Below are 16,248 nucleotides of genomic sequence, written 5' to 3'. Positions count from 1 at the left end.
ATGTAGAATAGGGCGGAATAGGATTGCACGGTGGATTTGCATTCTACTGAACAGATCAATATCCCTTCCTCAGCATCAGTTTGAAAATTTGAGTGATCTTCTTTCCACAGACCATTGATGAATTGCTCAAAAATCATCAGTAGGAGTTGATTTCGTTATCGTGGGATCTTAGCTGTAGGAGTCTCTTTCACTGGCAAGACAACTAAAGCAACACTTCGTTAAAAAATATCCAATGGCTTTCCAATAATTGGCAAATGATACTCTATGTTAGTATTGATTTTATTGGAGGAATGTAAGGCAATTTTACTATATTGTTTATATTTTAAAATTTTTTTACCAATGTTTCTGCTACTTTATTTACAGCCCTTGTAAGGTAACAGCAGCAGTAACAGACATGCTTAAGACATCGCTCTCAGGTTAACTCAATTTTCTGAACCTTTTAATGTATTTAGAGTTTTAAAACTTTTTCTCTCATGCAACTGCATCTCATCAAACATTTGGCTGTTTCTGGATCCTCTGAATTAGTTAATTCTATTTTTATTTGCTCAATTTCGAGAAAAGGTCTGACCTCCAGTAAGAGACACCGAAAATTCTGATGATACCCAGGAACAGATAGGATGAGAAAAGGATCCAGAATTCCCCGTTTCTCTTCAAAATGTGGAAAAGTTCTTTATTTTTAGATCAAAAACCTTATTAAATTCAAATGGACATGAAACACCGGCAAACCTTGTGGTGGCTGTTCATAAACTTCCACCACTGCCTTGAAAATACCAACTGGCTCATAAATTCACTCTTATTTAACACTAGATGATTGCACTGTATTCATGGGTTGCATCAACATCAGTTTCACCCGCCTTAAATTCTTATAATTTAAATCCAAACTTAGGAGTATCTGTCACTGGACCCCTGTCTTTCACCTGTGCTGTTACCCTATGACTTGGTTATCTTTTTCTTTTTTGGTCATGGCTTAAAATTTCAAGTTATCTTAAGTTTAAATGGATTGTTAAATGAACATAGATGTTTTTACATGTTGATTTGCATGTGAATGAAGTTTTTCATTTGTTATTATTTGCTTGCATTGGTCATACATTATACTCATACTTACTGAATTATAAATAATAAAAGCAATCATCTAACTTTGTCTGTTCCAACTTATATTTAATGTTGCTACAAATAAGTTTTACTGCATAATGAACTAGCATTATTGAAAGATTATTAACATCATTTCAATGATAGTAATAACTTAAATTAACGGTTAAAAAAAGTTGAGTCTCTTGTATTACCTGTTTATTGTATTTTATTTTATATGCATGTACCATGCATGTTTTTTGCTTTCATTTAAATAGTTCATATGGAAGAAATCGGTATTTAGCACAAAATATTCGAAACTCTTGTATTGAAATAATGCATGAAGAAGATGAGCCTGAGGAAATGAATATTAAGAGATTAAGCAACTTTTCATTAACTAATCTTCTTAGAGAGTAAGTTGCAATTCTGAATATTAGTATGCTTACCAAAAAAAGTTACTTTTACAGCTAAAATATATTTTTTACGCATATTTTATCTGCACACATATAATTTTGTTATGTTCTCAAACTCTAAAACTGTTTCATACCTTGGTTAAGAGACTGCTTGCGATTTCAAAACATGTATGCATTATTTTCGTTGTATTAAATTTATATCAATTTCCTTATTTTACATAAAGATAAATTGTTTGCTTCTTTATTTTATAAGTCCCTAAGAAAATGATTTTTAGAACTGAAGCAAAGCTATTTTATTTACTAAATGTATATTAAAGACTAGAGCTGGGCATTGTCGTTCTTTTTAATGATTTGTTCATCAGAGGATCATTCATTCTTTTGATCCGTTCATTCAACTCGTTCGTTTAGACAACTTCATTCATTTTTAAAAAGTTGTAGGTGATCTCTCTGCACGACATACTCACATACATACATTCAAAATATTTCATTAGATCAGTAATATTCTTTGAAGGAAAAATAACTAAAATGATCTAAAAGTAAAAAAATACGCCTATGAAAATGAATCAAAAAAACTTGATTCAGGTTTAGATGTATGAAGCAACTACAGTTCATTTTTAAAGATATTTCTTAGTTGCCGAAAGTTAAGCTATGTTTTCCATTCCGAATACTCGAGGTTCAATTTCAGTATGTCAAATAACTAAGTTGTTAAATTACATACACATGTATAACAAAAAAAGTAATGTATCGGTTGCTCAGCCGGAGTACCGGATAGCTTAATTTTTAAAAATAAGACTCAACTTAAATATTAGAGAGCTTTAAAATTATTCCATAGTGAGGACAGAAAAAAAAAACACTTTAAATGGGGAAAAAATTACAGTAATAATGTTATTCAAAATTTCTGGATATTGAATGTTTGAGTTTCCAAGATGAATTTAAATAAATGCGATTGCACCACAAGTGCATCAACACTATGTACCAAACTTCTCACCGCTCAAAAGATTGGTCAATCATTTTTTAAGTGAACGCACCGATCCGTTCATTTTAAGGATTCGTTCTTGTTGACCCGTTCGTTCATGAACGACACATCCCTAATAAAAACCATTACTGTTATTACTTTGAAAACAAGTATTCAATGACAGGAATTGTTGTGCACATTGTTTGTTCCTGAAGATAAAAATATTTTTTTTAATGACGTTCCAATAAAACCCTAATAATGCTTTCTCATACAATTTGCATGAAAGTTATTTAATTGGGGGGAAAGAGAAGTACAGGGTCATTCCATTTTAAATCAACAAATTTTCAAAAAAGTTGTTGCATCACCATTTTTGATTTTGATGAAAATTTGCATGTTCATTCCTTTTATTTTCTAGACCTCAAAAAGATATATTTTTTATTTTTAAAAAAAATTACCCTTTGATATATAGGCTATTTTTGTTGTTGGCAACAGCAGAAACGGGGCATTTTGATGCTTTGTTTTATGAACTATAACTTTTTTCTATCAAAGCTTTTGAGCTCAAACATAGCTCATTTTAAAGCTAAGAAAAATATCTTATCATACATGATATCAATAAATTTCAGTTTTAAAAAAATACCCTATTTTTTCAAGGTCAAAGTTTGTGATGAAAAACTATTTTTTTACCACTTTTGAAAATTAAAAAACCCATGAAGGGTTTAGAATAACAAGCCCTATTTTTCATCATATATTCATATGCATGGTTACTTATTGTATAAAAAAAATTGGCTTGTTACTCCGCCCCCTTTATGAGATATGTCCCCCAAAGTTGCAAATTTTCAAAAAAATCCATGGGGGGAGGGGACAAGATGAAAAAAAATTTATTTGTGCTATTTTAAGTACTGTTTACCAGCTAAGTAAAAGTTGCTTTGTTATTCAAAGGTGTTTGGCAGATATAAGGGCTTGAATTTGCAAATAATTGCACTAAAACAACGCAGTCTTTTTTTCACTTAGTTTTTTATTGAAATGTAATTATATACCTTATTTGCTTTAAATGGTAAAAAAAAAAAAAGACTAAGAAGAGTTATCAAGTATTATATTTGAACTTCAATAAGACAATTTAATATTTTTAACACTTAGGTACATAAATCTTTCAATGTATGTGGAACTATTTTCTACAGTGTTTTATCTCACGGAGAAGAGTTGATAAATGTTCGCTCATCAAAGGTGTGATATTGTGACCTCTTCCTTGTGTAGACCATAGTTCTGATGCAGTCAAGATTTTTAAAATGTCTTGCGATCGAACCCAAGTTTGGTCATCCTCACTTGATTTTTTAAATGATGTTCCAGTCCCTTTAGGATGAAAAAAGTGGATCCTGTATTCTTCTTCAGCATTGAATTATTTTTACTTCCAATACTTCTTCTAGCCACCATCATACACACAGCAAACATAATCTGATAATTTTGTTCAGATTCTTGCTTTCTGTTCAGCAGGTTCGTCTTTCATGACCTGAAAAATTGTAAAATCTGAAGGAACAGACGTGCGTCTGACATGAATGATATGTCTGTTGATAGGAATGTAGCTGTGGAAAGACCGAGTTTGGGGTAATGATTTAATGATTCTAAAGAATTTCTTAGTTTACCTTTAAAAAAATATTCTGCAAATATGAATATATCTTGAACTTGAAATGAAAAAAAAAAAAAATCACATTAAACACTAAGCTTCACAAAATTGAACAGCTGGAACACTGGCTCAACAACCTATTTTTTTCTGAGTTTGAAAGTCAACAAAAATACAAATGGGAGAGAAAGCTTGGACAAGGATGATCACATGTGGAATCGAGCCTGGACAAGTTAAGAAGTGCTCAGTTCTGTTGCAGGTGGGAAGCAGATATTTACTAATCAGACAAGTTTAGTGATATTCTATATCCCCAGGTGTTAAAAATATTAAATTGTCTTGTTAAAGTTTAAATACAGTACTTCATAACTATTCTTAAGTCTTTTTTTACTAAGAATATGGTATATAATTACATTTCAATGAAAAACTAAGATTAAAAAGTGAAAAAAAGACTGCGTTGTTTTAGTGCAATTATTTGCAAATTCAAGCCCTTATATCTGCCAAACACCTTTGAATAACAAAGCAACTTTTACTTTGTTAGAAAGCTGGTAAACAGTACTCAAAATAGCACAAATAATTTTTTTTTCATCTTGTCCCCCCCCCCCCCATGGATTTTTTTAGCATTGAAAACTGGATTTTTTTGAAAATTTGCAACTTTGGGGGAGCATATCTCATAAAGGGGGCGGAGTAACAAGCCAATTTTTTTTATACAATAAGTAACCATGCATATGAATATATGATGAAAAATAGGGCTTGTTATTCTAAACCCTTCATGGGGTTTTTTAATTTTCAAAAGTGGTAAAAAAATAGTTTTTCGTCGCAAACTTTGACCTTGAAAAAAAATGTTTTTTTTTTTTAAACTGAAATTTATTGATATCATATATGAAAAGATCTTTTTCTTAGCTTTCCAATGAGCTATGTTTGAGCTCAAAAGCTTTGATAGAAAAAAAGTTATAGTTCATAAAACAAAGCATTAAAATGCCCTGTTTTTGCTGTTGCCAAACAACAAAAATGTCCTATATATCAAAGGGTAAATTTTTTTAAAATAAAAAAATATATTTTTTGAGGTCTAGAAAATAAAAGGAATGCACATGCAAATTTTCATCAAAATCAAAAATGGTGATGCACACTTCATTTGTTGATTTAAAATGGAATGACCCTACAGTGTTTTATTAATTTTTTTTAAACTTATGGAGAATTTTGTCTATATGCATGGCAGTCTCACTTAAATCTTTATTGCTTTTCCTAAAACTTTTCTTGCCTTACTTGTTTTTTATAAATTTGTTCATTAACAAATTTGCTAACTGTCAAATTTTATTCTAATATTGTAAAAATTCATTATTTTCTACCCTAAATATATTGTGTGTGTAGAAAAGCATATTTCCTTATAATAATTTAAGCAGCATAAATTTTACTTCTTTTAAAAAAGCATTTGAATTATTTAAGAGAGCACTCTATTACTTGATTATTGAACAAGAGTTTGAAAAATCTTCATTTGTTTTGAACATTGGGCTTTATGTTACTGAAAAGACTTTTAATTCTAACATTAATGTTAACAAATAGAAAATCACACACAATAATTTTCAAACAGCCTAGGTTTTGGTGTATTCTTTTAATTTCAGTTATTTATTTTTTCAAAATAATTCTTATACAGTGAAACCTCCTAATAGCGGACAGTCAAGGGACTAGAAATTTTATCCGTTATTGGGAGTTGTCCGCTATTAGGAGGAACTACTTAATTTACCTTTTTCAAAATGGGCTGTTGTTCCCTTTGTAGAACACAATCGAAACAATTGCGAAAGGTTTACTACATTTTACGTCAAGTGTAATTAATCTGTTTTTTCTTAATAAAGGTATACTGACAGCACACACTTGTCTTAAAAAGCATTTAATCAATTAAAGTAATCAGTTAAAACAGTTTGACATCTCTTTTTTGCATTACCAACCGCCGCGATTCGGCGGAGCAACCCCCCTCCCCCCACACACTTTTTATGGTTAATTTATTTATTTTATCTCGAGTATCACTATTGCATGATTGACAGTTGGCAATATGACCTTGAATATCGGCAAATCTTTTTCATGTCAAAAAATTAAACAACCCAACGAAACCACGGCGCCATAAAGCCAACTACTACCGGCGCCGATCTGCTCAATTGCATCTCCCAAGAACCCCACTTAGAAAAAGCGCCCAGTTTCTTCTTTTTTATCTTAACTTTTGAACAGTTATTGTGTACAAAATTCATTAAAATCTTAAGAAAAACGTACGTTAATTGTTAGGCTGACATCAGTTTTCACTTATCTGCTTCAATACTCTCAAAACTAGCCGTTACAAAATTATGACTTTTTTTTCTTTTTCATTTTTTGCTGCCCGCAAAAAGTACCATGGTTTTACCACTTTTGGTTCTTTTTTTTTCTGCCCCCAACTTTTAAGCCCCAATTTCTGCCTCTGCCCATTACCACCTTTTTAATTCCAAAAAACAGTGATAAGGAAATGACGGGGCGGGGGTGGAATATCAGTTGTGGAGGATAAAAAGCTTTGTAAGGCAAGCAGTTATTAAGATATTCTGTGAAAAGAAAAAAAACTGGAAGTGCTACGATTGCAAGGAAAATTTTTTGTGAAATAACTCCGTTATTCAGAGTGTCCGTTATTCAGAGTGAATTACATGGAATGGCCGATATTAAGGGACTGGGACTTGCAAAAATGTCCGTTAATTAGAGGTGTCCGTTATTCGGGGGTGTCCGTTAAGGGAGGTTTCACTGTATATTTTAATACCTACTATAAGAATAAGTATTGTTAGTGGAATCATTTTTGTATCTCATGTCTCAACTTTAATTAGTGGAAGAAGCATGCAAACTACCTGACATTTTATATGTTGTTTCTACAGTTATAAAGCTATTATGAGAGTTTTAACTGAACTGTAACTCATTACTTTATTGTAACTGAATATTTGAATTTTCCTCCAGAAATCTCTTAAAGACAGGTGCTCAAGATGGAGAAGATGATAAAAGTTTCAGTAAAAGAAAGAAACGAGGAAGCTTATTTTTCAGGAAAAAGAAAGTTAGTATAACTGCTATGATATTAAAGAACAGAGCATGATGATCTATAAGTGAAATGCTCTTTTTGAGACATTTTGTGGGACATTAATTTTAATTTCGGTAAAAAGTAGCTGGTAGAAAGAACCCATGTCAATTCAACGAGGGCTGTACAGGGTTCGTACGCTCCTTCAAAACTCCTCCAATACTCCTTCATTTAGGAAATCTTTTTGAAGGGCCCTTCAAACTCCTTCATTTTGGTTTGAACTCCTGCAAAATTCCTTCTTTCTTAGTTCAAGACATAATCTTCCTGTATGACAGTAGCTTGAAATACTTCGGTTGACAACTTTGTCACAAGGGTGAAGGTATAAGGGTGATTTTAATGTAGTAGTTTTGTATATTTATTTTTTCATAAAGATGTGATTTACAAATTGACCATAGAAGTTATAAAAGTTTAAGGTTAAAATATTTTAGATTACGAAGACATTTCATAAATGAAGTAAGCCATGCTTAAATGGTTCTTGGCTATTTTTTTTTTTTTTTTTTTTCAAGTTTTATGATTATTGCTTTTCCCTCCACCTCACTCTCAGCCGCAAAAGTCAGTTTGTCAATTGTTATTTAAATATTTAAAAATACACAAGCAGTTGTACTATATTAAGTGATTGTGTTCAATTGTTTAGCAAATCACCGTTATCCACAAGTGACCTTGAGGGGGAGATGGGTTCATGAAAATGTGACAAGGAGAAGAGAGAGAGATATTGACAAAAAGTAACATCATGCAGTTATAACAATATGTTTTTAAAAAATATGACATGTGATAAGAGAAGGAGTAAGATAAAGTGTGACACTTTGTGACAAAGGGGAAGGGGGTCAAACATGTTGAAAAAAAGTGTGACATTATTTAAGGACACAGCCCATTAGTACTCCTTCAAAATCTCATTTTACTCCTTCAAAACTCCTCCAAAACTCCTTCATTTTATTTCTGAAATTGAGTATGAACCCTGCTGTAACATTATGGTCTCGGATTTTTTGAATTTAACATATGTTAAAACTTATAAAAAAAATTAGGAAATACTTTTTTTTTTATTTTGCCCCCCAAAAAAATTTTGCCGAGATACAGGATGCCAAAGATCCTGTCATGATTTCTCGCTTGGCATTTTCATCAAAATTTTAAAGTATATTATCTCAGGAATGGTAGAATATATTTTGTTGTGGTTTGTTTTATTTAAAAGGATATTTTTTCTTGTTTAAAAAAATATGCTACATTTTGAAATATATGCTTTTTCCACAGTCTTTTGAAAAAAAAGTTCAAGATCATGTTTTTGATTTTTCTCAAATATGTCAATTTCAAAAATTTTTCATTTTTTTACAGTTTATTAGAACCACTGAGCATTACGTTCCCTGAAAAGGAGAGCTTCCACTTTTTCGTTCAACAGATTTTAGAGGCATTTGAAAAAATGAGGGTTTTTAAGAAACTCTACATAATTGCAGACCTGAAAAATCAAAAAAATAAATTTTGCAACAATTTCCGCCAGAAAACACTTTTAATTAGTTTAGATAGCAAAATTTTGATTTTGAATCTCTACTTTATCAAGGAGTTTTATTTTTAATGAAAACTAGAACACGGTCTTGAGCTGATTCGCTGTATTTCCCCACACAACCTTTCAGCGTTGCGCTGAAAGAATCGTTAAGCTAAATGTTCTCACTAAATTTCTTATCCTGAATAAAATGGCGACTCAAAATGAAAATTTCACTATATAACTTAAATTAAAAGTGTTTTTCTGGCCACTTGTTGCAAATTTTTTTTTTTTTTTAATTTACAGGTCTGCAATTACATAGTTTCTTAAAAACCCTCATTTTTTCAAATGCCTCTAAAATCTGTTAAACAAAAAAGTGGAAGCTCTCCTTTTCAGGGAAAGTAGTGCTCAGTGGTACTAAAAAACTGTAAAAAAAATGAAAATTTTTGAAATTGACCTATTTGAGAAAAATTAAAAAACATTATTTTAAACTTTTTTTTTTGGGCAAATCAAAAAAGAAAAAAAAAACATATTTCTCAATTTTTCATGAATTTTAACATATGTTACATTCAAAGAAATCTGAGACCATCATGTTACAGCCCTTGTTGAACTGACATGGACTCGACCAGCTATCTTAATTTTGACACTAAAGTGAATTTTTTTATACAAAATTAAACAAGTAGTTACTTAAGTGAGTTCTCTTGTACGAATTACATTATATAAAAATTAATGCTCAAAATATGAATTAATTGAGAAAAGTTTTCGATTACAGAGATTTTAATTGAATTTGAATGAGATTGAGCTATTTTGTGTAACTTTTATTGTTTAATATGTTGCGCATTTTTTCATATTAATTATAGTTTTTCTCTTCAAATTTCAATAATTCTGATAGCTTATCCAAATTGTTATTACTTCTCTGTAAAAATTAAAAAATAAGAATTTGTCATGTAATACTCATGAATGTTGTTAAATAGTTAAAATCAGCGGTGCCCAATCTACACTTCACGGGCCAGATGTGGCCTGCAAAGCTGATCCGTATGGTCCATTGTTTTATTCTATGTTACGAATAAAAAGAGTGATTGGTGACAATGTCACTGATTTGGAGCCAAATACAGTGATCTCTCGCTTATATGCGACCTCTGTTCTACGTGTTTTTCACTTATGCGCGTTTTTCTCACGGGCCCGGCCAGCGATATAGGAAAACAATGTTAACTCTTGTTCATTTATACGCGAAACCTAAAATGCACCTTTCACTTATGCGCGATAAATTTTTTTCAAGTTTTAGTTAAATCGCCTATTTACGCTTTGCTTATCGGAAGATTTGTACCCTTCTTGATGTCTCTTGGAATGCTTTCACACACCTTTATTCCAATGTTCAAAATGTTGCCAAGAACACGTTTTTTTCGCGCAAGTGTGTGATTGGGGGTGCAGTTAGTCTTGTGATTGACATCGGGAGGGGAGAACGGGTTACATATACATGCAAAAAGGTTGACCTTCCTAAAAGTCGTGGTGAAGCGGAAAGCATTGACATAGCCTATCGAGGATCTTTTGTATCCTCACAGACTATGACACTGATCACGCGACAGTTTTTAGGTTTTGTGGAATTCGCTTACATACTGTACAGTGTATAAAAAATGACAAAACGTGCAACTTCAAATTTTATTTTTATTAAATTACAATGCATAAATGGAAATTATGTGCGTATTTATTCATTAGTATCAGTAGTGTACTATTAGTATTACTATAACTGTTGATAACTTATTGTATTTAAGCTTATTTTTGGGGTTTTTCACTTATGCGCGAATCTCACATGTGCGCAAAAATTTCGTTGTCCCCTTTGGTCGCGTATAAGTGAGAGATCACTGTACAGTCAATTCGCGATAACTCGAATATTACTATAACTCAAAATCAGTATCAAGTCCCGATCCTTTTGTCTTTAATTCCATGCTAATTATGCTTCATATCTCGAAATTAACTTCCTTTAACTCGAAGTTTTTTCAAAGATGACTAGAAAGGAATTTTGAAAGAATGAAAAAAAACAAAAACAAATATGTAATTCAAGTGGCTATGAGAGAAAAATTCATTAACCTTCACTTGCAATTCCTGCACAATAGACCTCTAAAGAAGGAGAATACCTCGTGCGCCAATGTGCGATAAAGGAGTTACATGTGCGGAAATGAGTATATAGCTTGTTTTCTTTTGTTGTACTGTACTGTTTACACTGAAGACATGTTGCTGGACTACAAATCTGCTTTTAAACTGTCAAGTTGCCAAGTCAACTGATTGTACCTTTATTCAAAGGCTAACCTAAGTTAAGATGCGTTCTCCTTCATTCTTTAGTTCGATCATTTGCTGATAAGTTCCCGAGAAAGAGATAGTGTTCTTTAGATGTCTGAGCGAAAGCTAAAAACCTTGGATTCAGAAAGTAAAGCAAATCTTATTTATAACATTGAAAGGAATCCAACAATCAAAAAGAAAGATAATGCATTGAAATATGGCTCCAAATACTCTGTCAACGTTGCTAAAAGAGAAACTTCAAAAGTGGTGTGAATCCATGTATCCGAATTTAAATCAAATGAAGATGTGCACCTTTCCTGGCGTAGAATTGGCTCTATTCAAGTAGTTCCAGCAATTCAAGACCATGCCATTCCTATAAGTAGATGTTTGCTGCGTGAGAAAGCAACAAATTTTGCTGTATTACTGAACATAGAAACTTTCCACACAAGTGCTGGATGGCTGGAGAAGTTCAAGACCGGACACAATTTTGTCTTCAGAACTCTTCATGGAGAAACTGTGCATATTGTGCTTAAAAACTTTAAAGTTCTGTAATTTTGTCTGTTATATGTACATATTAAGTAAAATATTCGATGGTTTTTAATATTATAATGTCGAAAACCGAAACTAGCAGTAAGTCGAACTTCCGATAAGTCAAAGTTTTTCGTCGGTCCCTTTAGATTCGAGTTATCGAGAATTCACTGTATTCAGAAATTGGTTTCTGAAAAGAGTTCAGTTAAATACGCATTTAGTTAATGATAACAATTGCAGTGAAACCTGTGCAAGTTGACCACTGGAGGGACACTACTTTAATGGTTAACTTATAGAGGTTGAAATATAAGATATAGATCTAATTTTTGTGCCTGAAAATAGTGGTCAGCTTAGACAGATGGTCAACTTACAAGGATGGTCAACTTTACAGGTTTTACTGTATTGGCTTGTACTTTTCTTTTCTTTTTAATATTTTCCCATGTTATTTAAAAAGATAAAATCATATGAAATTGTATTTGTTTTTTTGGCCCGTGAGAATGTGTTTGATAGGAAGTCCGGCCCTCGGACAGAAAAAGGTTGGGCACCACTGGTTTTAAACCAAAGTCAATGAGTTATTTTATTGTTATAAATCTCAACTTTCTTATTATCCACATTCATAACATTAATTGAAAAGTATTTTACAAAAACAGTAAAGAATTAACATGCTTTTTTTATTTGCTTTTAAATTGTATGATTTTTTTTTTTTTTTTGGACCTTTGATTTTCTGTTACTTTCCAAGTATATCAAAATGAAAGTGATTCTTGCAAAAATGTAAATAAAAAAATAGTTTTGCTCTTGTGGAAAAAGAAACGTGTAATTTTATTGCATTTACATGTTAATTTTCTGCATCTAGAACAAAGATAAAGACAAGGACAACAAAAAATCATCTCACCAATTTGTTTCTATCTGCTTCAGTACTGCAGCTACTTGTAGCGTCTGTAGCAGAGCTTTAGCAAATAAATCAGCTTTAAAATGTGAAAGTAAGTATATTAAAATTTTGTTTTTAGAACAAATTTGTGCAATTGATTCATAATAGATCTTTAAAATATGAAATTTTAAAAAAATGAGAGGGGAGTTGAATGGTTTTTATTTAATTTTCAAGTAATTTGGCGGTGAAAATTATAAAAATTTTTTTCAATATGAGAGCATAGAAAAAATTAGATTGATCAAATATTGCAATTTTCCTTCAAAATCTTTTATCATTTTCTTCACACATAAAACTTGGCAAGACATAACCCTCAGACTAAAATTTTGGTTATTAGTCTGTGTGTAGTGAATATTATTGATTTATTAATATTAATAAATATTGTTGTGTAATTATACTTATGTACAAACATCAAAAATCCAAACATACTCCCATGAAGGTTTAACTAATCTCCCGTTATTGTTCTGTAAACAATAAGTTAAATTTTGTTTAAAAATGTGTTTAATTATGTACTGTAGTATACTGCGTTATGTATATTATATATTGTATAACCACTCTATTTCATAAAATGGCATAATATTTTCCTAAGCGATATTTTGTTAGTTAGTTCCAAAATCCAAACAATTTAAACAGCTAAGCTATTGTCTCAATTAGTTTTTTTTTTTTTTTTTTGTTGTTTTTTTTTTTTTTTTATTTGTTCTACTGTATTAATATCTTTCCTCAGTGAACATTTTTGCTAAAGTAATGTACATTTTCTCATTAGATTGCTGTATTGCAGTTCATGATAGCTCTTGTAAAGATCATGTACCTCCCTGTGTGCCACAAAAGGTAAAAAAATTTCTTAGGTTTATTCGTTTGAATTATGTGTAAATGAAACATTTATAAATTCCTGTTGGATAAATGCAATAGCAGTTTAATGTTTGAAAAAATCATCCATGAATATTTTTACATAATGCAATACAAGTCCTTCAGTTTAACAAGTTATTTAATATTTATTTTTCGAAATTTGCAAACTGTTTTTCATGTCGTGTGGTTGGAAGGGTTAAAATATTTATTACTTACTGTTATCATAAAAAAAGCACCACGAAAGTGAAATCATCCCATACAATTGTGATCGATGAAGGCTTGTCTTCATGTCCTTGACATCGGCTTCCAGTTCAGCTATTTGTACTTCTGCATGCTTTGCAACACTGTACCACTGTTTTGTGATAAAAAGTGTAAATATTTCTCCTTTTTTTTGCGGGGGGTGGGAGAGAATGGGGTTCACTTTAGAAACACTCTTCATGTTAGGCTCACCGCTTTCTTATATGATGTAAATTTTTCCAAAATTGTAGCCAAGTTCAGAAAATTTTGTTTTCCCATTACTAGGGGGCTCTGCCCCCTGCTCGCTAACGCTCACCAACCCTCAAAGATTGCTTCGCAATCTTATTTGATTTGCAAAGATTTAAATCGTCTATTAAAAAGAAACAGATTTAAAACTCAGAATGAGCTCCCTTTGGATCAAAAAGCACCTCTTCCCCGGGTTTCAAAATAACTTGTACCAACATGAAGAGCCGTTAGGGCAAAGGGGCTCATGAGCATTAAAAAACTGCAGTTTTGTACGTTTGAAAAGTTACTTTCATATTCGTGGTGTTTAGTAATATATTTTGCTCTTTAGCTCGGAGCTTGAATTGAGTTGAGTCTAAGATTTTCCGTTAAAATCGAAACCCTTACAGTTTGTGAATAAGAAAGAAGAAACATGCAAATGGAAAAGAGGTAACTATAGCAATGCCAAATAAAACATCAATAATTTTAATGGAGATGACATTATTCTAAATTGATTTTTAACGGCTTGTAACTATTTTTCCTCTGGAGATAGAAGTTAAGTTTTTCAACCATAGGTCGAGTTAGATCTGTAGTAAAAAATGCTGCTCTTTTCAGTGGTGTCAAAAAGAAAACTGTAGAACAATTCCTTCGCTTTTTACTGATAGATTTAATGAAGAAAGTAGTGCCTAAATTTTAGTAAAGCCTGAAAGAGGTCGAGCTAAAAACACAAATAACTCTCTCCATATTTAAGTTAGAGCATTGAAACAAATTGCGTAGAGCGCGGAAAATTCTACCCTTTCCAGCGATATATAATATGTGCAAGCAATTTTTCACCCCTTTAATAGGCAATTTATGCAAAATTTGAGCTTAAAAAATTAATTACAAAAAAAACTAATTTGAATTTAAAAAAATAAAACCCCAGGTGCACACCCCCAGAGCTCGAAGTAATTTTGTGCAATTTTTCAAGGCTGTAGGTGCTATGGGGTCTCCTGGATGCACGTCCCCCACAGACTTCCTTCCAGAATTTCTTTGAAACCTTACTTTTATTAACTACTGTCCAACCTCGGATTGCATGGAATTTTCAAACGTCCAGATAAGACGAATCTATGTGAATAAGGGGGAAAAGTAAAAATTTGATGAGCGTATTTGGCGCATTTGAATGAGACTCAATTTCTGCAAATCTAACATCGGTAAAAAATAATAGATTCGTTCATTTCCGACTGTAAAACGGATGTTTGTCCTTCCATACAATCCGTGGTCAGACAGTATAAAGAGATAATGTATGAGCTATAAGTTTTGCTCTTTAAGAAATGCAGGGCACTTCAAAAAGAAGGATGAGGTTTCAAATATTTATTTTTACCAAACTATAAAAAGTAGAAACACAATTCTGATGCTTTACTTTCTTTAGAAAAAGAAAGTTTTCAATTTTTTTGTGTTATGCATTAAATGTAAGCAATACAGTATGTTCCACGGCAAATATCAAAATGGTGACTCATTTCTTGCAACGCATGAATTAGCCACAAAATTCACAGCTTCAACAATTCAAAACCATTGGTAAATGCATATGCTGAGGGATTTGTTAAACTGATGCCAAAATGCACTTTGAACTCCAACAATGGACTAATTTCAGCATACCAAATTGCTTTTTTTATTGTCACCATTTTGAGTACTATAGACCAGTGGTTCACTGACTTTTCCAGGGTGGCGACAGATCAGGGAGATCAGGGAAAAGTCAGGGAACTTTATTAATCAGGGAAAAATCAGGGAAATATCAGGGAATTTTGAAAAAATAACAAAAAATCAGGGAAAATTGATTTTATGAAGAAAAAAATTTTTTTTTTTATTAAGTACTCCAATTCCCTACGCATTTTCCGCCAATTATCTGTTCAAAAAAAAAAGTAAAATTACTGAGGTGCGATTATACACTGCCGCATATTTGTACATCTTTTTTCCTCAAAGTCAAAGTATTGAATCTTGCTTATTAACCACAGGATGAACTTCCTAAGATTGCTTCTGTGTCTGTTAGGTTGTTTATTTTACCTTAGCTAGAAATTTCCTTTTACGCTTTCAATGCTACGTAAAATAAACAACCATACAGGCAAAGAGGAAGCCTTCATTAATGTCTTAGCTCCGTTGCCTTTATTCCATTGTCTCGAAGTAATTAAGTTCTGTAATCACGATTTCAAGAAGAAATCTTTGGTTTTTGAATTAATACTATAAAAACTTAAAAGTTATTACTTCTTTGGGTTTTTAATTTAATTGCTAAAATTGAACTTTCAATTAAAAAAACTTTTTTTTGCCGTTATACTATTTGTTGTCACCGCAAATTATAAAGGTTTTCTTTTCTTCAGACTTAAGTATTTTTTAAATTTTATAACCAAGTTGTATTCTTTTGTATATTTTGATATTAACTAATTGCTTTTTTTCCCTTGCATTCAAAGTTGTTTGTTACAAAAGCAATCTAAGATTTTTTTTTTCGTTACATGCTGAAATCATTTGAAATAGAGTTAACTTGTGAACTTAAGCAAATATCTTTATTTTTTTATTGTTAAAATGCTGTATTCATTCATTAAAATCTATGTTCTTGATTAGAGAAAAGCTCCCTACGAATG

General features: G+C 31.5%; 1 protein-coding gene across 1 annotated transcript in view; it reads left to right on the top strand.

The window, feature by feature from the left end:
• LOC129220738 (A-kinase anchor protein 13-like) overlaps window positions 1-16,248 on the top strand; it is a 104,071-nt gene that overhangs the window by 14,121 nt on the left and 73,702 nt on the right. The window contains 4 exon segments of the mRNA XM_054855168.1: window positions 1,347-1,481; window positions 7,016-7,109; window positions 12,260-12,386; window positions 13,095-13,159. Of these exon segments, the coding sequence (XP_054711143.1) occupies window positions 1,347-1,481; window positions 7,016-7,109; window positions 12,260-12,386; window positions 13,095-13,159 (421 nt within the window).

This window comes from Uloborus diversus, chromosome 4 (assembly GCF_026930045.1).
Source record: "Uloborus diversus isolate 005 chromosome 4, Udiv.v.3.1, whole genome shotgun sequence".
Lineage (NCBI taxonomy): Eukaryota > Metazoa > Arthropoda > Arachnida > Araneae > Uloboridae > Uloborus > Uloborus diversus.
Note: the sequence above shows the minus strand (reverse complement) of the source record. Positions and strands in the feature narration are given on the sequence as shown.